At 63.9% G+C, this 25420-nt stretch overlaps 1 protein-coding gene across 1 annotated transcript; it reads right to left on the bottom strand.

Moving 5' to 3' along the window:
- Positions 1-76: 76 nt before the first annotated feature.
- PDE4A (phosphodiesterase 4A) lies at positions 77-24795 on the bottom strand. The gene is made up of 16 exons (XM_059872035.1): positions 24229-24795; positions 20933-21118; positions 20273-20309; positions 20065-20138; positions 19908-19957; positions 18414-18526; positions 15381-15474; positions 14103-14278; positions 13178-13276; positions 11245-11409; positions 10536-10635; positions 10133-10287; positions 7607-7729; positions 6401-6583; positions 2720-2952; positions 77-155 (listed from the first exon to the last, which is right to left on the bottom strand). Exons 1-16 carry the CDS (start codon positions 24495-24497, stop codon positions 77-79), a joined length of 2136 nt encoding a protein of 711 aa, XP_059728018.1. The 5' UTR covers positions 24498-24795.
- Positions 24796-25420: the final 625 nt, after the last annotated feature.

The following is a 25420-nucleotide window of genomic DNA, read 5'->3' as shown; positions in this document are numbered from 1 at the left end:
ATCCCCCCCAATCCCCTCCCCCCCCCCTCCCCCCCCAGTGCTACAGCAGGGCCAGAAGTGGGGACCCCCCCCAAAATCAATGGGAATGTTGGGGTCGGAGCCCCCCGGAATTGGGGGGGGTCCCCCCGGTATTGCTGCGGGGGGGGGAGGGGCCCCTGTGCAAAGCGGGGAAATTTGGGGGGAAAAACCCCGAAATTGGGGCTCTGCCCCTCCCCCCTGAATGGCTTTTGGGGACCCCCCCCCTTCTTGGGGTCTCCCCTTTTTGGGGGTCCCTTCCCCGGCCTCTCTGGGGGGGAAATTCTCCTTTTTTTGTCTTTTTGAGTTTTTTAAAAAATAGAATAAAAATTCCCCACCCCCCAAAGGAACCGGAAATGGATCCGATGGAAATGAAATAAAATAAAATAAAATAAATAAAATAGCCCAAATAAAACATCTCTATAAAATAACCCCAAAAAATAACCCAAATAAAATAATCCAAATAAAATAATCCAATAGAATAATTCTGATAAAAATAATTCAGATTAAATAATCCAAATAAAATAAAAATATCAATAAAATAATCTCCATCAAATAACGGTTCTGATAAAAACAATTCTGATTAAATAATCCAAGTGAAATAATCCCAATAAAAATATAACACCAATTAAAAAAATCCATTAAAAACGGTTCTGATAAAATAAATAATCCCGATAAAAATAATCCCAATAAAATCATAATTCAGATAAAAATAACTCTGATAAAAGAATCCTGATAAAATCATGATTCAGATAAAAAATAATTCTGATAAAAATAATTCTGATAAAAATAACTCTGACAAAGGAATCCAAATGAAATCCCTGCAGTAAAAAATAACTCCATCAAAAATCATTCTCATAAAATCATTCTGATAAATAATTCTGATAAATCATTCTGATAAAATAATTCTGATAAATCATTCTGATAAATAATTCTGATAAATAATTCAGATAAAATAATTCTGATAAATCTTTCTGATAATTCTGATAAAATAATTCTGATAAATCATTCTGATAAATAATTCAGATAAAATAATTCTGATAAATCTCTCTGATAAAATCATTCTGATAAATAATTCTGATAAATCATTCTGATAAAATAATTCAGATAAATAATTCAGATAAATCATTCTGATAAATCATTCTGATTAATTATTCTGATAAATCATTCTGATAAATCATTCAGATAAATAATTCTGATAAATAATTCTGATAAATCTTTCTGATAAATAATTCTGATAAAATAATTCTGATAAATTTTTCTGATAACTCATTCCAATAAATTAAATTCTTCTGCTGAAATCCTTCCCGTGGAAATGATTCGGATTCAATCATCCCATTCAAGTAATTCTGATTAAAAATAATCAAACCAATTCCAATGAAAACAATTCCATTGAAACGACCCCGGGGAAACCCTTCCAGTGAAAGAATTCTTAAAAAATAATTAAAAAAAAAAATCTGGTTAAAAATGTGATTAAATCATTCATTTGGTGGAAATAAATCTCACCAAAATAAATTGTTCCAATTAAAAAAATCCCAAATAAAAATGACCCAAAGGGAGGAAATTCCACCAAAACAACTCCAAAGGGAAATGGCAGTGAAAGGAAACTCCAGTGAAAATCATCCTAATAAAAAAATCATCAAATAAAAATGGTCAAATAAAAATCACCAAAATAAAAATCATCCCAATAAAAATGATCCAAATAAAAAAACATCCAAATAAAAATGGTCAAATAAAAATCACCAAAATAAAAATGGTCAAATAAAAAACATCCTAATAAAAATAATCCAAATAAAAATCACCAAATAAAAAAACATCCCAATAAAAATGATCCAAATTAAAAAATCATCCAAATAAAAAAACATCCAAATAAAAATGGTCAAATAAAAATCACCCAAATAAAAATCACCAAATAAAAAACATCCCAATAAAAATGATCCGAATAAAAATAATCCAAATAAAAATCACCAAATAAAAAAACATCTCAATAAAAGGAAGCTGAAGGAAAAAATTGCAATAAAAAAATCCGAATAAAAATCATTCAAATGGAAAAAAATCCAAATTAAAACCATCCCTGTGAAATCATAAAAACAATAGATGAAAATAATCAAAATCCATATAATAAAAATAATACATAAAAATAATAGAAATAAAAGTAATGCAAATAAAAATCATGGCTAAAAATCACCCCGATTAAAAAAATAATAATAATCAATAAAAATAATCAATAAAAAAACAATAAAAATAATCAATAAAAATAATCAATAAGTAATCCAGGTAAAAAGAAACGAAGTAAAAATGATCAAAATGGAAATTATTGAAATAAAAATAATCCAAATAAGAGCAAGAAATAATAATAATAAATAAAATAATCCAAATAAGACTAAGAAATAATAATAATAAATAAAATAATCCAAATAAGACTAAGAAATAGCAATAAATAATGAAAATTATCGAAATAAATGAATCCAAATGAGAGCAAGAAATAAAAATAACAAATGAAAAGAACCCAAATGAAAATAATCCCCGTGAAGAGAATAAATAATAATAAAAATTCAGTGACCCGAATAAAGCAGAAAATAAAGAAGTCACTGAGGAGACCCCAACTCAAACCCCCCCGCGGGACCCCCCCGCCCCTCCCCCTCCCCCTCCTCGGGGGGTCTCCCCGGGGGGGTCCCGGGGGGCTCCGGGGGGGGGGTCCCGCCCCTCCCCCTCCCCCGGGCGCGGGGGGGGCTCGAAGAGGAAGCGGGGGGGTGGCGGGGGGGGCCCCGGGGGGGTCCCGGGGGGTCCCGGGGGGGTCCCGGGGCTGTTGGGGGCCCGCAGGCGGAACCACTCGCGGTTCTCGTGCAGCGCCCGCAGCATCTCCTGCGCGTCGGGGTGCACCAGCTCGGCCCAGGCCTCCCAGAGGGGCTGCACCACGAAATCGATGAACCCCACCTGCGGGGGACATTGAGGGGACAGGGGGACACTGAGGGGACATTGGGGACACTGAGGGGACAGAGGGGACACTGAGGGGACACTGGGGACAGAGGGACAGCCCTGGGACATCTCTGTGTGCACCAGCTCGGCCCAGGCCTCCCACAGGGGCTGCACCACGAAATCGATGAACCCCACCTGCGGGGGACATTGAGGACACTGAGGGGACACTGGGGGGACAGCCCTGGGACAGAGGGACAGCCCTGGGACATCTCTGTGTGCACCAGCTCGGCCCAGGCCTCCCAGAGGGGCTGCACCACGAAATCGATGAACCCCACCTGCGGGGGACATTGAGGACACTGAGGGGACACTGGGGGGACAGCCCTGGGACAGAGGGACAGCCCTGGGACATCTCTGTGTGCACCAGCTCGGCCCAGGCCTCCCAGAGGGGCTGCACCACGAAATCGATGAACCCCACCGGCGGGGGACATTGGGGACACTGAGGGGACACTGGGGACAGAGGGACAGCACTGGGGACAGCACTGGGACAGAGGGACAGCACTGGGACAGAGGGACAGCCCTGGGGACAGCCCTGGGACAGAGGGACAGCACTGGGACATGTCCGGGTGCACCAGCTCGGCCCAGGCCTCCCAGAGGGGCTGCACCACGAAATCGATGAACCCCACCTGCGGGGGACATTGGGGACACTGAGGGGACACTGGGGGGACAGCCCTGGGACAGAGGGACAGCCCTGGGACATCTCTGTGTGCACCAGCTCGGCCCAGGCCTCCCAGAGGGGCTGCACCACGAAATCGATGAACCCCACCTGCGGGGGACATTGAGGGGACAGGGGGACACTGAGGGGACATTGGGGACACTGAGGGGACAGAGGGGACACTGAGGGGACACTGGGGACAGAGGGACAGCCCTGGGACATCTCTGTGTGCACCAGCTCGGCCCAGGCCTCCCACAGGGGCTGCACCACGAAATCGATGAACCCCACCTGCGGGGGACATTGAGGACACTGAGGGGACACTGGGGGGACAGCCCTGGGACAGAGGGACAGCCCTGGGACATCTCTGTGTGCACCAGCTCGGCCCAGGCCTCCCAGAGGGGCTGCACCACGAAATCGATGAACCCCACCGGCGGGGGACATTGGGGACACTGAGGGGACACTGGGGACAGAGGGACAGCACTGGGGACAGCACTGGGACAGAGGGACAGCACTGGGACAGAGGGACAGCCCTGGGGACAGCCCTGGGACAGAGGGACAGCACTGGGACATGTCCGGGTGCACCAGCTCGGCCCAGGCCTCCCAGAGGGGCTGCACCACGAAATCGATGAACCCCACCTGCGGGGGACATTGGGGACACTGAGGGGACACTGGGGGGACAGCCCTGGGACAGAGGGACAGCCCTGGGACATCTCTGTGTGCACCAGCTCGGCCCAGGCCTCCCACAGGGGCTGCACCACGAAATCGATGAACCCCACCTGCAGGGGACATTGGGGACATTGGGGACACTGAGGGGACAGAGGGACAGTCTTGGGGACAGCCCTGGGACAGAGGGACAGCACTGGGACATCTCTGTGTGCACCAGCTCGGCCCAGGCCTCCCAGAGGGGCTGCACCACGAAATCGATGAATCCCACCTGCGGGGGACATTGGGGACACTGAGGGGACAGCCCTGGGACAGAGGGACAGCCTTGGGGACAGAGGGACAGCCCTGGGACAGAGGGACAGCCTTGGGGACAGCACTGGGACATCTCTGTGTGCACCAGCTCGGCCCAGGCCTCCCACAGGGGCTGCACCACGAAATCGATGAACCCCACCTGCAGGGGACATTGGGGACACTGAGGGGACATTGGGGACAGAGGGACAGCCTTGGGGACAGAGGGACAGCCCTGGGACATCTCTGTGTGCACCAGCTCGGCCCAGGCCTCCCAGAGGGGCTGCACCACGAAATCGATGAACCCCACCTGCAGGGGACAGGGGGACACTGAGGGGACACTGAGGGGACAGCCCTGGGGACAGCCCTGGGACAGTGCTGGGGACATCGCAGGGATCTGCACCTGTGATTTCTTGCTGTTGGCGCTGTCACACCTGGGGCTGGTCCTGTTGTGTCCCCCAGGTGTCCCCAGGTGTGTCCCAGGTGTGTCTCACCTGCGATCTCTCCACCGAGGCGCTGTGCTTGTCGCACATGGGGCTGATCTCCATGTATCCCCCGTGTCCCAGGTGTGTCCCAGGTGTGTCCCAGGTGTGTCCCAGGTGTGTCCCAGGTGTGTCCCAGGTGTGTCTCACCTGTGACCTCTCCACCGAGGCGCTGTGCTTGTCGCACATGGGGCTGATCTCCATGTATCCCCCATGGCCCAGGTGTGTCCCAGGTGTCCCCAGGTGTCCCCAGGTGTGTCCCAGGTGTGTCCCCAGGTGTGTCTCACCTGTGACCTCTCCACCGAGGCGCTGTGCTTGTCGCACATGGGGCTGATCTCCATGTATCCCCCGTGTCCCAGGTGTGTCCCAGGTGTCCCCAGGTGTCCCCAGGTGTCCCCAGGTGTGTCTCACCTGTGACCTCTCCACCGAGGCGCTGTGCTTGTCGCACATGGGGCTGATCTCCATGTATCCCCCGTGTCCCAGGTGTGTCCCCAGGTGTCCCCAGGTGTGTCCCAGGTGTGTCTCACCTGTGACCTCTCCACCGAGGCGCTGTGCTTGTCGCACATGGGGCTGATCTCCATGTATCCGCCATGGCCCAGGTGTGTCCCAGGTGTGTCCCAGGTGTCCCCAGGTGCCCCAGGTGTGTCTCACCTGTGACCTCTCCACCGAGGCGCTGTGCTTGTCGCACATGGGGCTGATCTCCATGTATCCCCCATGGCCCAGGTGTGTCCCAGGTGTGTCCCAGGTGTCCCCAGGTGTGTCTCACCTGTGACCTCTCCACCGAGGCGCTGTGCTTGTCGCACATGGGGCTGATCTCCATGTATCCCCCATGGCCCAGGTGTGTCCCAGGTGTCCCCAGGTGCCCCAGGTGTCCCCAGGTGTGTCCCAGGTGTGTCCCAGGTGTGTCCCCAGGTGTCCCCAGGTGCCCCAGGTGTGTCTCACCTGTGACCTCTCCACCGAGGCGCTGTGCTTGTCGCACATGGGGCTGATCTCCATGTATCCCCCATGGCCCAGGTGTGTCCCAGGTGTCCCCAGGTGTCCCCAGGTGTGTCCCAGGTGTGTCCCCAGGTGTGTCTCACCTGTGACCTCTCCACCGAGGCGCTGTGCTTGTCGCACATGGGGCTGATCTCCATGTATCCCCCGTGTCCCAGGTGTGTCCCAGGTGTGTCCCCAGGTGTGTCCCCAGGTGTCCCAGGTGTGTCTCACCTGTGACCTCTCCACCGAGGCGCTGTGCTTGTCGCACATGGGGCTGATCTCCATGTATCCCCCATGGCCCAGGTGTGTCCCAGGTGTGCCCAGGTGTGCCCCAGGTGTGTCTCACCTGTGACCTCTCCACCGAGGCGCTGTGCTTGTCGCACATGGGGCTGATCTCCATGCCGCGCTCCCGCTCCCGGTCCCCCTGCCGGAAGAACTCCTCCATGATCCGCTCCGTCCACTGCCGGTACAGCCCCAGCGGCTTGGTGGGGTTGCTCAGGTCGGCACAGTGCACCATGGTCCGCAGCACCTGGGGACAGGGGCGTCACCTGGGGACAGCCGGGGGCACCTGGGGACAGCCGGGGGGACCTGGGGACAGCCGGGGACACCTGGGGACAGGGGCGTCACCTGGGGACAGCCGGGGGCACCTGGGGAGAGCTAGGGGCACCTGGGGACAGCCAGGGGCACCTGGGGACAGGCGGGGACACCTGGGGACAGCCGGGGCACCTGGGGAGAGCCTGGGGGACCTGGGACAGACAGGGACACCTGGGGAGAGCTAGGAGCACCTGGGGAGAGCTAGGGGGACCTGGGACAGGCGGGGACACCTGGGGAGAGCTGGGGGGACCTGGGGACAGCTGGGGACACCTGGGGACAGCCGCGGGCACCTGGGGAGAGCTTGGAGCACCTGGGGACAGCCAGGGGCACCTGGGGACAGGGGTGTCACCTGGGGAGAGCTGGGGGCACCTGGGAGAGCTAGGGGGACCTGGGACAGGGACACCTGGGGACAGCTGGGGGCACCTGGGGAGAGCTAGGGGGACCTGGGACAGACAGGGGCACCTGGGGACAGACAGGGACACTTGGGGAGAGCTAGGGGCACCTGGGACAGACAGGGACACCTGGGGACAGGGGCGTCACCTGGGGACAGCCAGGGCACCTGGGGACAGGCGGAGACACCTGGGGACAGCCAGGGACACCTGGGGACAGGGGCGTCACCTGGGGACAGCCAGAGACACCTGGGGACAGACAGGGACACCTGGGGACAGCCAGGGACACCTGGGGACAGACGGGGCCACCTTGGGGACAGGGACATCACCTGAGACCCCCAGGACCCCCTGCCCCCCCCAGCCCCATTTTGGGGTCCCCGTGCCCACCTGGATGCGGTCGCTGTAGGTGTCCAGCAGCAGCACCCCCCCAGGACCCCCCAGGACCCCCCAGCCCCATTTTGGGGGTCCCCGTGCCCACCTGGATGCGGTCGCTGTAGGTGTCCAGCAGCAGCACCCCCCCAGGACCCCCCAGGACCCCCCCAGCCCCATTTTGGGGTGCCCCTGCCCACCTGGATGCGGTCGCTGTAGGTGTCCAGCAGCAGCACCCCCGAGCTCGTCACCTTCCTGGTCTCCACCATGGTCTTCAGGTCGGCCAGGAGGTTCATGTGCTTGGACATGTCCGTGGCCAGCACCTGGGGGGGGTCGGGGGGCTCTGGGGGGGCTGGGGGGGCTCTGGGGGGGCTGGGGGGGCTTTGGGGGGGGATTCGGGGGGCTTTGGGGGGGCTGGGGGAGATTCAGGGGGGTATTTGGGGGGGTATTTGGGGGGGTTTGGGGGGATTCAGGGGGGTATTTGGGGGGGTTCGGGGGGCTCTGGGGGGGCTGGGGGGGCTTTGGGGGGGTATTTGGGGGGATTCGGGGGGCTCTGGGGGGGCTGGGGGGGATTCAGGGGGTTTTGGGGGGATTTTGGGGGTCTTTGGGGCCGTTTCAGGGCTGACCATGTCCATGACCATCTGGGACAGCTGGGGGTGCTCAGGGGGTTTTGGGCAGGATTTTGGGGTGGTTTTTGGGCAGGATTTGGGGGTGTTTTTGGGCAGGATTTTGGGGTGTTTTTGGGCAGGATTTGGGGTGTTTTAGCGGGATTTTGGGGTGTTTTTGGGCAGGATTTTGGGGTGTTTTTGGGCAGGATTTGGGGTGTTTTTGGGCAGGATTTTGGGGTGGTTTTGGGCAGGATTTAGGGGGGTTTCAGCAGGATTTTGGGGTGTTTCAGCGGGATTTGGGGCTGACCATGTCGATGACCATCTGGCGCAGCGCCTGGGGTGTTTTTGGGCAGGATTTTGGGGTGTTTCAGCGGGATTTTGGGGTGGTTTTGGGCAGGATTTTGGGGTGTTTCAGCAGGATTTTGGGGTGTTTTTGGGCAGGATTTTGGGGTGGTTTTGGGCAGGATTTTGGGGTATTTTTGGGCAGGATTTTGGGGTGTTTCAGCAGGATTTTGGGGTGTTTCAGCGGGATTTTGGGGTGTTTCAGTAGGATTTGGGGCTGATCATGTTGATGACCATCTGGCGCAGCGCCTGGGGTGTTTTTGGGCAGGATTTTGGGGTGTTTCAGCGGGATTTTGGGGTGTTTTTGGGCAGGATTTTGGGGTGTTTCAGCAGGATTTTGGGTTGTTTCAGCAGGATTTTGGGGTGTTTTAGCAGGATTTGGGGCTGACCATGTCGATGACCATCAGGCACAGCACCTGGGGTGTTTTTGGGCAGGATTTTGGGGTGTTTCAGCAGGATTTTGGGGTGTTTCAGCAGGATTTTGGGGTGTTTTTGGGCAGGATTTTGGGGTGTTTCAGCAGGATTTTGGGGTGTTTTTGGGCAGGATTTTGGGGTGGTTTTGGGCAGGATTTTGGGGTGTTTCAGCAGGATTTTGGGGTGTTTCAGCAGAATTTTGGGGTGTTTCAGCAGAATTTTGGGGTGTTTCAGCAGGATTTTGGGGTGTTTTAGCAGGATTTGGGGCTGACCATGTCGATGACCATCTGGCGCAGCGCCTGGGGTGTTTTTGGGCAGGATTTTGGGGTGTTTCAGCGGGATTTTGGGGTGTTTCAGCAGGATTTTGGGGTGTTTCAGCGGGATTTTGGGGTGTTTCAGCAGGATTTTGGGGTGTTTCAGCGGGATTTTGGGGTGTTTCAGCAGGATTTTGGGGTGTTTCAGCGGGATTTTGGGGTGTTTCAGCAGGATTTTGGGGTGTTTCAGCGGGATTTGGGGCTGACCATGTCGATGACCATCTGGCAGAGCACCTGAGGTGGTTTTGGGCAGGATTTTGGGGTGTTTTTGGGCAGGATTTTGGGGTGTTTTTGGGCAGGATTTTGGGGTGTTTTTGGGCAGGATTTTGGGGTGTTTCAGCAGGATTTTGGGGTGTTTTAGCAGGATTTGGGGCTGACCATGTCGATGACCATCAGGCACAGCACCTGGGGTGTTTTTGGGCAGGATTTTGGGGTGTTTCAGCAGGATTTTGGGGTGTTTTTGGGCAGGATTTGGGGTGTTTTAGCGGGATTTGGGGCTGACCATGTCGATGACCATCAGGTACAGCACCTGGGGTGTTTTTGGGCAGGATTTTGGGGTGTTTCAGCAGGATTTTGGGGTGTTTCAGCGGGATTTTGGGGTGTTTCAGTAGGATTTGGGGCTGATCATGTCGATGACCATCTGGCGCAGCGCCTGAGGTGTTTTTGGGCAGGATTTTGGGGTGTTTTTGGGCAGGATTTTGGGGTGTTTTTGGGCAGGATTTTGGGGTGTTTCAGCAGGATTTTGGGGTGTTTTTGGGCGGGATTTTGGGGTGGTTTTAGGCAGGATTTTGGGGTGTTTTTGGGCAGGATTTTGGGGTGTTTTAGCGGGATTTTGGGGTGTTTCAGCGGGATTTGGGGCTGACCATGTCGATGACCATCTGGCGCAGCGCCTGGGGTGTTTTTGGGCAGGATTTTGGGGTGTTTCAGCAGGATTTTGGGGTGTTTTAGCAGGATTTGGGGCTGACCATGTCGATGACCATCTGGCGCAGCGCCTGGGGTGTTTTTGGGCAGGATTTTGGGGTGGTTTTGGGCAGGATTTGGGGCTGACCATGTCGATGACCATCTGGCGCAGCGCCTGCCGCTGCCGCCGGGACAGGTTCTGGAAGATGTCACAGTCCTGCTCCTGCAGCAGCTTGAAGCCCACGGCCAGGTGATGGTTCTCCAGCACCGACTCGTCGTTGTAGAGCAGCGCCAGCTCCGAGTCTGGGGGCAGGCAGGGACCCCCGGGACCCCCGGTCACAGGGAGGGACCCCCAGGACATGGGAAGGGTCCCCTGGGTCCCCCTGGGACATGGGGAGGGACCCCCCAGGACCCCCTGGGTTACAGGGAGGGACCCCCAGGGTATGGGGAGGAACCCCAGGACCCCCTGAGACATGGGGTGAGGGACCCCTGGGATAGAGGGAGGGACCCCAGGGACCCCCGGAGCAGAGGGAGGGACCCCCAGCACCCACTGGTGTTGATGAGGAACTGGTTGGACACCCCGGGGTGGTCGACGTCGTGGATGGCGGCGGCGAAGAGGGCGGCCAGGACCTCCAGGTCGGTGAAGACGTCCTGGGGTGGGGGCAGAGGGGCACCCTGAGACCCCCCCCCAGAGCCCAGCGGGACCCCCTTCCCCACTCAGACTCCCCCTCCAAAACCCCCTCATTTATGGGACCCCCCCTCCCATTTATGGGACCCCCAGCCAGTTATGGGACCCCTCACCCCAAAATCACACCCAGAACTGGGGCCACCACCACCCATTTATGGGACCCCCACCCATTTATGGACCCCCCACCCATTTATGGGACCCCCCACCCATTTATGGACCCCCCACCCATTTATGGATCACCCCCCCACTTATGGGACCCCCCCACCCATTTATGGACCCCTCACTCCATTTATGGATCCCCCCCACCCATTTATGGAAACCCCCTCATTTACAGGACCCCCCCCACCCATTTTTGGACCCCCTCCATTTATGAATCCCCCCACTCATTTATGGACGCCCCCATTTATGAATCCCCCCCCCCATTTATAAATCCCCCCATTTATGGGAACCCCCCCCCCCATTTACGGGACCCTTTACCCCATTTACGGACCCCCCTCATTTACGGACCCCCCCCCCCCTCATTTACGGACCCCGCCCCTCGCGGCCCCCGCGGGGCGGGGTCGGGCCCTCACCTGGAGGGCGGGCGTGGCCAGCAGCACGTGCGTGGACTGCAGCACGTCGGCGGCGTGCAGGCTGTTGTGGTACGCCACGTCGGGGTGGTAGTGCTGCTCCAGGGCCCGCGCGTAGCCCAGCAGGGCCCGGGCCGGGATGGCGAAGGTGCGCAGCAGGTCCCGCTCCTGGGACCCAAAACCAGCCAAAATGTACCCAAAATGTACCCAAATGTACCCAAAAACAGCCAAAATGTACCCAAAATGTACCCAAAATGTACCCAAAATGTACCCAAATAAACCCAGCCCAGCAGGGCCCGGGCCGGGATGGCGAAGGTGCGCAGCAGGTCCCGCTCCTGGGGCCCAAAACCAGCCAAAATGTACCCAAAATGTACCCAAAACGTACCCAAAAACAGCCAAAATGTACCCAAAATGTACCCAAAATGTACCCTAATACACCCAGCCCAGCAGGGCCCGGGCCGGGATGGCGAAGGTGCGCAGCAGGTCCCGCTCCTGGGACCCAAAACCAGCCAAAATGTACCCAAAATGTACCCAAATGTACCCAAACAAACCCAGCCCAGCAGGGCCCGGGCCGGGATGGCGAAGGTGCGCAGCAGGTCCTGCTCCTGGGACCCAAAACCAGCCAAAATGTACCCAAATACACCCAAAATGTACCCAAAATGTACCCTAATACACCCAGCCCAGCAGGGCCCGGGCCGGGATGGCGAAGGTGCGCAGCAGGTCCCGCTCCTGGGGACAGGAATGGACCCAAAACCACCCTAAATGTACCCAAAATGTACCCAAATACACCCAAAATGTACCCAAAATGTACCCAAATATGCTCAAAATGTACCCAAATACACCCAAATGTACCCAAAATGCACCCAAACACACCAAAATGCACCCAGAACAGCCCATAACAGCCCCCAGCCATGGGGAGAGGGCTCTGGGGGTCTCAGCACCCCCATAGAACGTGCCCAGGCAGTGGGGGGGGCTCCAGGAGTCCAGGGCAGTTTTGGGTCTGGGGGCAGTTTTGGGTCTGGGGGTGTTTTGGGTCTGGGGCGCTGTGGGTCTGGGGCGCTGTGGGTCTGGGGGCGCAGTGGGTCTGGAGCGCTCGGGGGTGTTTTGGTTCTGGGGGTGTTTTGGGTCTGGGGCGCTCTGGGTCTGGGGTGTTTTGGGTCTGGGGCGCTGTGGCTCGGGGCAGTTTTGGGTCTGGGGGCGCTGTGGGTCTGGGGGCGCAGTGGGTCTGGGGTGCTCGGGGCAGTTTTGGGTCTGGGGGCGCTCTGGGTCTGGGGCGCTCGGGGCAGTTTTGGGTCTGGGGGTGCTCTGGGTCTGGGGCGCTCGGGGGTGTTTTGGGTCTGGGGGCGCTCTGGGATGTTTTGGGTCTGGGGGCGCTCTGGGGTGTTTTGGGTCTGGGGGCACAGTGGGTCTGGGGGCACTCTGGGGGCGCTCTGGGGTGTTTTGGGTCTGGGGGCACAGTGGATCTGGGGGCGCTCTGGGGTGTTTTGGGTCTGGGGGCGCTCTGGGGCGCTGTGGCAGTTTTGGGTCTGGGGGCACAGTGGGTCTGGGGGCGCTCTGGGGCGCTCTGGGGTGTTTTGGGTCTGGGGGCGCTCTGGGTCTGGGGGCGCAGTGGGGGCACTGTGGCAGTTTTGGGTCTGGGGGCACTCTGGGGCGCTGTGGCAGTTTTGGGTCTGGGGGCGCTCTGGGGCGCTGTGGCAGTTTTGGGTCTGGGGGCGCTCTGGGTCTGGGGGCACTCTGGGGTGTTTTGGGTCTGGGGCGCTGTGGCAGTTCTGGGTCTGGGGGCGCAGTGGCAGTTTTGGGTCTGGGGGCGCAGTGGGTCTGGGGCGCAGTGGCAGTTTTGGGTCTGGGGGCGCTGTGGCTCAGGGGTGTTTTGGGTCTGGGGGCGCTCTGGGGTGTTTTGGGTCGGGGGTGTTTTGGGTCTGGGGGCGCGGGTCACCTGGAAGATGCTGAACATGACGCAGCTCAGCGAGCGCCCGCCGCAGCACTCGGACACGCGGAAGATGTTCAGCCCCCACTGGTGCAGGCTCTGCAGCTCCTGGGGGGCGGGCGGGGGGCTTGCTGGGGACCCCCTCTGCTCCCCAGAGCCCCCCAGACCGCCCCGAGACCCCCAAACCGCCTCGAGACCCCTAAAACACCCTGAGACCCCCAAACAGCCCCGAGACCCCCAAACCGCCCCGAGACCCCCCCAAACTGCCCTGAGACCCCCAAACAGCCCCGAGACCCCCAAACCACCCTGAGACCCCCCTCTGCTCCCCAGAGCCCCCCAAACCGCCCCGAGACCCCCAAACTGCCCCGAGACCCCCAAACAGCCCCAAGACCCCCGAACCACCTGAGACCCCCCAAACTGCCCTGAGACCCCCAAAACACCCTGAGACCCCCCTCTGCTCCCCAGAGCCCCCCCAAACCGCCCCGAGACCCCCAAACAGCCCCGAGACCCCCCCAAACTGCCCTGAGACCCCAAACCCAGGAGCCCCCCCTGAGACCCCCGACCCTCAGAGCAGCCTCGAACACCCCCAGGACCCCCCCAGACCCACCCGAGACCCCTCCAAGACCCCCCCAAGACCCCCTCCCAGCCCCCAAGCCACCCCAGACCCCCCTGAGACCCCTCCCAGACCCCCCAGACCCCCCTGAGACCCCTCCCAGACCCCTCCCAGCCCCCCAAGCCCCCCCAGATACCCCTGAGACCCCCCCCAGACCCCCAAACCACCCCCAGATCCCCGTGAGACCCCCCCAGCCCCCTCCCAGCCCCCCAAGCCACCCCAGACCCCCGTGAGACCCCTCCCAGACACCCCCCAGACCCCCCCCAGCTCCCCCAGACCCCCCCCAGCCCCCCCAGACCCCCAGCCCCCCCAGCCCCCCACCTTGCCCAGCTGCTCCTCCCGCTCGGTCTCCACGCCGTAGCGGGGCACGGGCCGGGGGTCGCAGCCGGGGGGCAGCGCCCGCGCCCCCCCGCCCCCGCCCGGCCCGGGGGGCGGCCGCCGCCGCTTCTCCCGCTCGGGGGGGCCGGGGCTGGGGATCTCCACCTCGGGCTGCTTGTCTGGGGGGCACAGCACCCGCGGGGGTCCCGGGGGGCTCCGGGGGCTTTGGGGGGGGTTCACAGGGGTCCCGGGGGGCTTTGGGGGGAGTTCACAGGGGTCCCGGGGGGCTCCGGGGGCTTTGGGGGGGTCCACAGGGGTCCTGGGGGGCTCCAGGGGGCTTTGGGGGGGCCCACAGGGGTCCCGGGGGGCTTTGGGGGGGGGTTCACAGGGGTCCTGGGGGGCTCCGGGGGGCTTTGGGGGGGGGTTCACAGGGACCCTGGGGGGCTCCGGGGGCTTTGGGGGGAGTTCACAGGGGTCCTGGGGGGCTCCGGGGGGGTTCACAGGGGTCCTGGGGGGCTCCGGGGGCTTTGGGGGGAGTTCACAGGGGTCCTGGGGGGCTCCGGGGGCTTTGGGGGGGTCCACAGGGGTCCCGGAGGGCTTTGGGGGGGGTTCACAGGGACCCTGGGGGGCTCCGGGGGCTTTGGGGGGGGGTTCACAGGGGTCCTGGGGGGTTCTGGGGGGCCCCAGGGGGGTTCACAGGGGTGCTGGGGGGCTCCGGGGGGCTTTGGGGGGGGTTCACAGGGACCCTGGGGGGCTCCGGGGGGGTCCAGGGGGGTTCACAGGGGCTCTGGGGGGCTCCGGGGGGGGGTTCACAGGGGTCCTGGGGGGCTCCGGGGGCTTTGGGGGGGTCCACAGGGGTCCCGGGGGGCTTTGGGGGGGGGTTCACAGGGGTGCTGGGGGGGCGCCGGGGGGCTCCGAGGGGGTTTTGGGGGGATTTCACAGGGGTCCCGAGGGTCTCTGGGGGTCTCTGGGTGTCCGGGGGTGTCCCAGATGTCCTAGGGGGGTCCTGGGGGTTCCTGGAGGGTCCCAGGGGTCTCTGGGTGCCCTTGGGGGGGGCAAGGGTGTCCTAGGGGGGGTCCCAAGGGGTTCTCAGGGGCCCCAAGGTTATCCCGGGGGGTCCCCAAGGGGGTCCCAAGGGGGTCCCAAGGGGGTTCCAAGGGGGTCGCAGGTGTCCCAGGGGAGTCTCAGGGGTTCCAAGGGGGTCCCAAGGGGGGTCCCAGGGGTATCCCGGGGGGTCCCAGGGGTATCCCGGGGGTACCCCGGGGGTCCCGGGGGTCTCACCCAGGAAGGTGCTGGCGATGTACTCGGACACCTGGTTCCCCGAGCGGCTCATCTCGGACAGGTGAGTCAGCTCCCGGTTCAGCATCCGCTTGAACTGCGGGGGGAGGGGGGTCAGGGACCCTCGGGACCACCGGGGACACCCCGGGGACCCCCGGGACCACCGGGGACACCCCGGGGGACACCCCAGGGACCCCCGGGACCACCGGGGGACACACCGGGGACCACCGGGACCACCGGGAGCACCGGAGACCACCGGGAGCACCGGGGGACCACCGGGAACACCCCAGGGACCCCCCCCAGGACCCCCGGGGATCACCTGGGAATCCCCGGGACCCTCCCCCTGCACACAAATCCCCCCCCCCAAGACCCCCAGACCCCCCCGCAGGTCCCCGCGGTGCTGGTGGCACTGGGGGGGCACTGGGGGGGCACTGGTGGCACTGGGAGCACTGAGGGGGCACTGGTGGCACTGGGGGGGCACCAGGGGGCCCTGGGGGGGGCCCTGGGGGGGCCCTGGGGGGGCACTGGGGGGGGCACCGGGGGGGGCACTGGGGGGGCACTGGTGGCACTGGGGGGGCACTGGGGGGGCACTGGGGGGGCACTGGGGGGCACTGGTGGCTCCCTCCCCCCACTTCCATTCCCCTCCCAGGACCCCCCCCAATTTACCCCCCCCCCCCCAATTTGCCCCCTCCCCAATTTGAGGGGGGGAGGGGCATCCCCTGCATCCTCCCCCCCCCCCAGCCAATCAGGCGCCGCCATCCCGTCTCCATGGCAACCACCGGGGGGGGGCGTTTAACCCCTCCTGTACCGGGGGAGGGGGCAGCGCTCAGCCCCGCCCCTCGCAGAGACCCCTCCCCAAATCCCGCACGTGCCGGAGTTCCGGTCCCAGCACCGCCCCCCGCCCCAAAATAAGGGTGAAAAACCCCCCAGGACCCCCCCGAACCACAGCACGACCCCCAAATTGGGGGGGGGCGCATTTTGGGGAGGGGGGACATGCAGGGAGGGGGGTGGGGGGGTCTCCGTGACTCTGAGGGGGCCGGGGGGGGTCGGACCGCCCCCCGCCCCCCCCCCTTACCTGGTCCCACCACCCCACCAGCCAGGGCTTGGCGCAGGTCTCGCAGAAGAAATCCACCAGGGGCATTGTGGGGGCCGGGAATTTGGGGAGGGGGCGCAGGACCCCCACCCCCCCTGCCCACCCCGCGCTGCTCACCGGGGGGGGGCCCCGGACAGCCCCGGACGGCGCTCAGGGCCCGGGGGGGGGCCCGGGCATGGCCCGGGGGGTTTCGGGGGGTGGGGGGGGGGGGAGCGGGGCCCCCCCCCCGCGCTGAGGGGGCACCGCCAGCCCCCCCCGCGGGACACGGCCCGGGGGGGGCTCACATCGCCCCCAGACCCGCTGCGGGACGGAGAGGGAAGCCCCCCCCCCTTCTCCTCCTCCTCCTCCTCCTCCTTCTTCTTCTTCTTCCGGGGGTCCCGGAGCCCCCCCGGGGGTCCTGGAGCCCCCCCGGGAATGTGGGGGGGGGTCTGGGGGGGTCACTGGGAGCCCATGGGGGGAGGGGTTGGGGGGGAGGGGCAAAAGGACGCGGGGATGGGGAGGGGGGAGGGGGGAGCCGGGGGGGTCCGGAGGGGTCTGGGGGCGTCTGGGGGGGTCCGGAGGGTTTGGGGGGGGGTCCGGGAGGGTCTGGGGGGACCCTGGGGGGGTCCTGGGGGGGCAGGGAGGGGATGCGCGGGGGGGGGGAGGGGATGCGGAGGATGCGGAGGATGCGGGGGGGGCTCGGGGGGCGTCCCGGGGGTCCCCGGGGGTTTTGGGGGGTCCTGGGGGGTCCTGGGGGTGCCGGGGGGGCCCTGGGGGTGCCGGGGGGTCCGCTCGGGGCTGCGGAGGCCGCGGAGCGCCGGGCGGGGGGGGCGGGGGGGGTCGGACGCCTGCGCGAGGCTTGGCCCCGCCCTCGCCCCGCCCCCTCCCCACGGTCACGGTCACGGTCACGGCGCGGGGGGGACACGGAGGGGACACGGAGGGGACACGGGGGGGGGGACACCCCCAGCCGGCTCAGGAACCCCCGCAGGGGACACCCCCCAAGGGCTGGCACCCCCCGAAGGGCCAGGGACCCCCAGGGACCCCTCCCCAAAATGTGGGGACCCTCCCAGACCCCCCCCAAAAAGGGTCAGGGACCCCCAGGGGACACCCCAAAATGTGGGGACACCCCCAGACCCCCCCCCAAAAAGGGCCAGGGACCCCCAGGGACCCCTCCCCAAAATGTGGGGACCCCCCTGAAGGGCTCAGGGCCCGTTGGGGTGGGGGTCCCTCCCTGGGGGTCCCTCCTTGGGGGGCACACGGGGGTGACAGGGCCAGGGGGGCCTGGGGACACCGTCCTGCAGCACAGCCATGGGGCTGGTGGCACCGCAGGGACACCAGGGACAGCAGGGACACCAGGGACAGCAGGGACAGCAGGGACAACAGGGACAGCAGAGACAGTGGGGACATCGGGGACAGCAGGGACAGCGGGGACAGTGGGGACAGCGGGGACAGCAGGGACAGTGGGGACAGTGGGGACAGCGGGGACAGCAGGGACAGCGGGGACAGCAGGGACAGCGGGGACAGTGGGGACAGTGGGGACAGCAGGGACAGCGGGGACAGCAGGGACAGTGGGGACAGCGGGGACAGCAGGGACAGCGGGGACAGCACTGCCACCAATGCCACCAGGGCCACCAAGGACACCAGTGCCATCAGTGCCATCAGTGCCACCAGGGCCACCACTGCCACCAGCTCCACCAGGGCCAGCCACCACGGCCACCAGGGCCACCAAGAGAACCTCGGCCAACAGTGCCACCAGGGCCCCCAGGGACAACAGGGACAGCAGTGCCACCGGTGCCACCAGGGCCAGGTGCCAGCACTGTCCCTGCTGTGCCCAGGGCCCCCCCAGCCTCTTTACCCTGTCCCAATCCCCTCTGGCCCTGCTGTGCCCGTGTCCCCTGCTGGCCCTGCTGTCCCCATGTCCCCCTGTCCCCCCCCTGTCCCCCGGTGTCCCCCCATGTCCCCACCTTGTTGGAGGCCATCTCGCTGACTGCCCGGTGCGTCTGCAGCGTCTCCAGCTGCTCCAGGCACCAGTCCAGCTCCTCCAGCGTGTCCCGGGCCAGCTGCTGGGCCGTGTCCTCTGGGGACAGAGGGGACAGAGGGGACAGGGGGGACAGTGCCACCAGGACAGGGACAGTGCCACCAGGACAGCTCCTCCAGCGTGTCCCGGGCCAGCTGCTGGGCCGTGTCCTCTGGGGACAGAGGGGACAGGGGGGACAGTGCCACCAGGACAGCTCCTCCAGCGTGTCCCGGGCCAGCTGCTGGGCCGTGTCCTCTGGGGACAGAGGGGACAGGGGGGACAGAGGGGACAGTGCCACCAGGACAGCTCCTCCAGCGTGTCCCGGGCCAGCTGCTGGGCCGTGTCCTCTGGGGACAGAGGGGACAGAGGGGACAGTGCCACCAGGACAGCTCCTCCAGCGTGTCCCGGGCCAGCTGCTGGGCCGTGTCCTCTGGGGACAGAGGGGACAGAGGGGACAGAGGGGACAGTGCCACCAGGACAGGGACAGTGCCACCAGGACAGCTCCTCCAGCGTGTCCCGGGCCAGCTGCTGGGCCGTGTCCTCTGGGGACAGAGGGGACAGAGGGGACAGTGCCACCAGGACAGCTCCTCCAGCGTGTCCCGGGCCAGCTGCTGGGCCGTGTCCTCTGGGGACAGAGGGGACAGAGGGGACAGTGCCACCAGGACAGGGCCAGCTGCTGGGCCGTGTCCTCTGGGGACAGAGGGGACAGAGGGGACAGTGCCACCAGGACAGGGACAGTGCCACCAGGACAGGGCCAGCTGCTGGGCCGTGTCCTCTGGGGACAGAGGGGACAGTGCCACCAGGACAGGGACAGGGCCAGGGCCAGCTGCTGGGCCGTGTCCTCTGGGGACAGAGGGGACAGGGAGGACAGAGGGGACAGAGGGGACAGTGCCACCAGGACAGGGCCAGGGCCAGCTGCTGCGCTGTGTCCTCTGGGGACAGAGGGGACAGTGCCACCAGGACAGGGACAGGGCCAGGGCCAGCTGCTGGGCCGTGTCCTCTGGGGACAGAGGGGACAGAGGGGACAGAGGGGACAGTGCCACCAGGACAGGGCCAGCTGCTGGGCCGTGTCCTCTGGGGACAGAGGGGACAGAGGGGACAGAGGGGACAGTGCCACCAGGACAGGGACAAGGACAGGGACACTGGAACCCCTGAGAATGGGGACAGGAACAGGGACGGGGGGGACAGCACTGGTGGGACCCCGGGGACAGGGGGTGACCCTGGTGTGGGGGGGGGGGGATGTGGGGACCCCCCAGAATTGGGGTGGGGGAGAGGGGCTGCCCAGCCGTGCCTCAGTTTCCCCAGTGCCCAGCCCCTCCCCCAGCCCCCCCCAATTCCCCCCAGCCCCCCCAGCCCCCCCAGCCCCCCCCAATTCCCCCCAGCCCCTCCCCCAGCCCCCCTCAGCCCCCCCAGCCCCCCCCAATTCCCCCCAGCCCCTCACCTGAGAGCGTGGCCGTGCAGGGGGGGGGCTGCGAGCCGAGGGGCGACCGCCTGGGGGGGCAGGGGGGGGGGTCAGGGGAGGGTCGGGACCCCCAATTTCGGATGGGGGGGAGGGGTGAGGGTCAAAGGTGAGGGGTCAGGGGTCAGAGGTCACGCACGTGCTGCCCGGGGGGTCAGTGGCTCTGGTCAGGATGGAGAGGTTGCTGCGGACACTGCGGAGACTGGCCAGGACCTGGGGGGGTCGGGGGGGGTCAGGGGGGCACTGGGGGGGGGGGACAGACCCCCTGGGACCCCCCCTGGAGCCCCTGGGACACCCCTGGGACCCCCCTGGACCCCCTGAGACCCCCCCGGACCCCCCCACCCTACCTGAGCAAAGGGGGTGACGATCAAATCCTCGGCGTGGCTGGAAGAGAAATTTGGGGGGTGGGGATCAGGCAGAGGATCTGGGACCCCCCCCTCAGTTCAGGGGGGGCTCACAGAGCCACGGGGGGGGTCCTGGGGGGGCTCTGAGGAGATCCCGGGGGGTCTTTGGGAATTTTGGGTCATCCTGGGGGAATGCTGGGGGTCCCTGAGGGGATAGCAGAGAGGGGCTGGAGGGTGGGGGGGGATATGGGGGGTCCCCAGGAGATGGGGGGATACTGGGGGGGTCTCGGGGGTCCAGGGAGGTGCCAGGAGGGTCCCAGGGCTGCTGGGGGGGGTCCTTGGGGGGGGTCTGTGCCTCACTGGCCATGGAGGAGCTGCGGGAGAGGCTCCTGGGGGGACCCCAGGGTCCTGGGGGGGGGGTCCTCGGGCTCGGGGTGATCTTGGGGGGCTCGGGGGGGTCCCGGGGGTCTCGGGGGTGTTCCGGGGGGTCCCGGGGTGCGGGAGGGGCGGGACTCATGCATCACTGGCCACCGAGGAGTTGTGGGAGACGCTCCTGGGGGGACCCCAGAGGTGCTGGGGGGGGATCCCGGGGGGCTCCGGGGGGGTCCCGGGGGGGTCCCTGGGAGTCTCGGGGGTCCCGGGGGTCCCGGGGGGGGGACTCACGCGTCGCTGGCCACGGAGGAGTTGCGGGAGACGCTGCGGGGGGAGCTGTCGAGGTCGCTCTCGGAGCGGTACAGGAAGGACTCGCGGCGCTGCGCGGGGGGGGCCCCGGCCAGGAGCCCCCGGCCCGGGCTGGGCTGGGGGTCAGGGGGGCTCTGCCCCCCCCAGGGGCCATTCTCCACCTCCGAGCTGCGGGGACAGCGGGACACGTGGGCTGCCAGCCCGGGACCCCCCAGCGGCACCCCCAGCGCTGCCCTGCAGCCCCCAGACCCACCAGTGCTGCCCTGCAGCCCCCAGACCCACCAGTTCAATCCTGCACCCCCCCAGACCCACCAATTCAACCCTGCAGCCCCCAGACCCACCAATTCAACCCTGCAGCCCCCAGACCCCCCAGTGCTACCCTGCAGCCCCCAGACCCACCAATTCAACCCTGCAGCCCCCAGACCCCCCAGTGCAACCCTGCAGCCCCCAGACCCACCAGTTCAATCCTGCACCCCCTCAGACCCCCCCCAGTTCAATCCTGCACCCCCCCAGACCCCCCCCAGTTGAGTCCTGTAGCCCCCCCAGACCCCCCCCCCAGTGCCAGGACCCCCAGCAGACCCCCCAAAACCGGAACCCCCCGATCAGGACCCCAGTGACACCCCCATGGGGGCGTGGGGAGGGGGACATGGGGGTGGTCCCCAAACCTGGGGGGTCCCCAAATCTGGGGGGTGTCCCCAAACCTGGGGGTTCCCCCCAGCCTGGGGGTCCCCGGCCTCATTGCGGGGGTCCTGTCCCGCCCCCGGGGTGCCGGGGGGGCTGCGTGGGGGTGGGGGTGGGGGTGACTCACCGCCGGCAAATTTAGCAACCGGCTCCGGGAAGAAAAGGGAAAAAAAGGAAAAAAAAGGGGGAAAAAAGGGAAAAAGGGGAAAAAAGGGAAAAAAGGGGGGGAAAAGGAAAAAAAGGGGAAAAAAGGGAAAAAAAGGGAAATAAAGGGGGAAAAGGGGGAAAAAAGGGAAATAAAGGGGAAAAAGGGGGAAAAAGGGGAAAAAATGGGAAAAAAGGGAAAAAGGGGAAAAAAAGGGGAAAAAAGGGGAAAAAAGGGAAAAAAGGGAAAAAAGGAGAATAAAGGGAATAAAGGGGAAAAAAGGGGAAAAAAGGAAAACCCGGCTTTTTTTGAATTTCCGCGGGATCGATTCCCCCCGCCCTGGGAAGGGGGGCGGCCGGGGACACCTGGGGGACACCGGGGGGACACCGGGGTGACACCTGGCGCATCCCCAGGGGTGGCCCCGGTTCGGGATGGGGTCTGGGGTCCGCGCGGGGAGATCGGGGCATCCCCCAGGTGCGGCCCCGCAGAAGTGGGGAGGGGGATGTGGGGGGGTCCTGCGGATCGTTCCCGGTGGATCCGGGGTGTCCCGGGATGCGGCAGACACCGGGAGGAGGAGGAAGATGGGAGGGAGGAAGACGAGGACGAGGAAGGGATGAGGAGGAGGGAGGAGGATGGGGATGAAGTAAGGATGGAGAGAGGGACGGGATGCGGTTGCGGCGGAGAGGAGGAGGAGCCGGACACCGGGAGGGCGGCGGGGACCGGGACATTTCCCGGCGGGACCCCCGGGGCGGCCCCGCTCCTGCCGGGAGCCGGGAATTCCTCGCCGGCGCCGCGGGCTCCGCTCGGGCGGCCCGAGCCGGCCGTGAATCATTTCCGACGGCCACGGGTGACTCATCCCCCCGGAGCCATCCCGGCACCCCAGAAATGCCGGAGCGGCCGCGGGAGCCTCCGGGAGGGAAGCGGCGGGATTCCCGGGGCTACCGGAGAAATCCCGGGGCTACCGGAGAATTCCCGGGGCTGCCGGAGAATTCCCGGGGCTGCCGGAGGCCGGGAGCCGGGAAAAGGCTCCGAGAGCCGGGAACAGCCTCCAGGAGCCAGGGAAAGGTTCCAGGAGCTGGGAAATGCTTCCAAGAGCTGGGAACAGCCTCCGGGAGCTGGGAGAATCCTCCGGGAGCCGGGAAAGGGCTCCAGGAGCCAGGAAAAGCCTCCGGGAGCTGGGAACAGCTTCCAGGAGTCGGGAAAAGTGTCCAGGAGCCAGGAAGAGCCGCCAGGAGCTGGGAACAGCTTCCAGGAGCTGGGAAAAACCTCCGGGAGCCGGGAAGAGGCTCCGGGAGGTGGGAAAAGCCTCCGGGAGGTGGGAAAACGCTCCGGCAGCCGGGAAAAGGCTCCGGGAGCCGGTGGCAGCTGGATCCCGACCGGATCCCGGCCGGCTCCGGGCAGATCCCACCTGGGGATCTCACCTGCCTTCGGCCTCGTGTCCCTCCGGGAAGGGAAATCCCGGCAGCCCGGGCGGAGCTGAGCGCTGCCGGGACCCCCGGGGTAGCGGGGCGGGGGTCGCAGGGCGGCGGGGTTGGGGGTCCCGCAGGCCAGCCCCCGGGTTTGGGGGGTTCGGGGGCTCTCCCCGGGGGGGATTCCGGCCCTGCTGCTCTCACCGCCCTCTCCAGCTGCTCGCCAGCCGCGGGGAAGGGAGGATGAGGAGGAGGAGGAAGGAAATCACCCCCCCACCCGCTCTCCGAGCCCCGACCATCTGCCGAGCCTCCTGTGCATAAATTAACGCCGCTAATGAGGCCGGAGCGGCGGAAGGACGCGGAGCTCCCGGCACATGGCGGCGCCTTCTTCCCAAGTTGTTTTCCCGAAAAAAACTTCCCCGCCGGGAACGGGAAAGGGAACGGGAACGGGAGGAGCCGGCGCCGGGGCCAGATGGACCGGGGGCTGCAGCCCCCCCCCCCCCCCCCCCCCAAAACCTCCTGGATCCCCGCAGCGCCCGGGGCCGGTACCGGGATCCCGGGGGTCCCACGGCGGCGGCAGGAGTGGGGTCACACCGGGAGGAGGCGGGGGCGGGGGTCCCCGATACCCCCGAGTGCCTCTCCGGGACTGGGAGGATGCGGGGGGGCTCCCGGTACCGGTACCGGGATGAGGACGGGGGGCTCCCGGTACCGGGATGAGGATGGGGGGCTCCCGGTACCGGTACCGGGATGGGATTTGGGGGATGGTTCCACCTCTGATCCCGGTACCGGGAGGATACCGGGGGAGGGGTCCCGCCTCCAGTCCCGGTCCCAAGAGGACGCTGAGGGGCTCCAGGGGAGGCCCCACCTCCTGTACCGGTACCGGGATGACGCCAGGGGAGCTCCCACCCCCGGTACCGGTGCCGGGATAACGCTGAGTGAGCTCCCACCCCCGGTACCGGTACCGGGATAACGCTGAGTGAGCTCCCACCCCCGGTACCGGGATGGCGCCGGGGGGTCCCGGGGGTCTCGCCGCCGTCACCTACCGCTTGCCGGTGCCGGGGGTGCCGTGGAGGGAGGAGGGCCAGGACATGCGGGCGCTGCGCAGCCCGGGCCGGTCCCCGGTGTCCACGGCATCCGCCCGCTCCATGGGCCGGGGCCGGTGCCGGTCGGTGTCGGAGAAGCCGCGGTGGCGGATGCGGATCGGGGTGCGGGGCTGGCGCCAGAGGTGCTGCGGGGGGCGCAGGGGGCCCTCCCGGGGCACCGGCAGCGACAGCGACAGGCTCTTCCTGGAGCCCGCCACCGGCTCCATCATCGCCGCCACCGGGGGGAACCGGCACCGGAATGCCGCCGGCACCGGGACCGCAGCCACCCGCGGTGCCGGAGCCGCTGCCGGTAACGGCGACGGTACCGGAGCGGGTCCCGGAGCCCCCCCCCCCGGTGCCGGAGCCCCCCCCCGGTGCCGGTTCCGGGGTCGCCCCTTAGCGATCCGCGGTACCGGCAGCGGCTCCTCCCGGTGCCGGGCTCCGCATGGCCCCGTGCAACCGGTTGGAAAGACCCGGGCAAGATCCTCCCGGTGCCGCCGCCGCCGCCGGTGCCGCTGCCGGTGCCGCCCCCGCTCCCGGCTCGGCGCCTCCCCCCGCCCCGGGACCTCCCCCGCCCCCCGAACGGCTCCGCCCCGGGACCCCGTGCACCCCCCCACGCAGAGTCACGGCGGCGCGCCCCCCCCGTTCACCGGGGATCCCTCCCCCGGTGTTCCCAGCCCCGGGATCCCGGATCTTCCCCCTCCCCCGATTCTCCCCCTCGCGGGGGGATTCCCCCGCACAAACATCGCCCCCTCCCCACGGCGGGGGCACCCCCAGGCCCCCCTCATGGGGATCCCCCCTCTCGGGGTATCCCAGACCCACGGGGGCCCCCCCAGAAAGGGATTTCCCCCCTCCCCAATTAAGGGATTCCCCCCTCCTCATTAAGGGATTCCCCCCTCCCCATTTAGGGATTCCTCCCCAGCCGAGGGGACCCCCCCTCGTACCCCCCGTGCCCATACTGGGTTTGGGGGGCGCAGGGAGCCCCCAGACCCAGCCCAGCCCAGGCCCCACCTCGGATTCGGGGCGGCCCCCCCTGCAGGGACCCCCGGGCCGGGCTGGGGGTCCAGGGTGGAGGTCCCCTCTACCCAGCCCCCAGGTTTGGGGGTGGCCCCCCGTTTCCATGACAGCGCCACACTGGGGTCGCCCCTCCCCA

This window comes from Haemorhous mexicanus, chromosome 34 (assembly GCF_027477595.1).
Source record: "Haemorhous mexicanus isolate bHaeMex1 chromosome 34, bHaeMex1.pri, whole genome shotgun sequence".
In the NCBI taxonomy this organism is placed as follows: domain Eukaryota; kingdom Metazoa; phylum Chordata; class Aves; order Passeriformes; family Fringillidae; genus Haemorhous; species Haemorhous mexicanus.
Note: the sequence above shows the minus strand (reverse complement) of the source record. Positions and strands in the feature narration are given on the sequence as shown.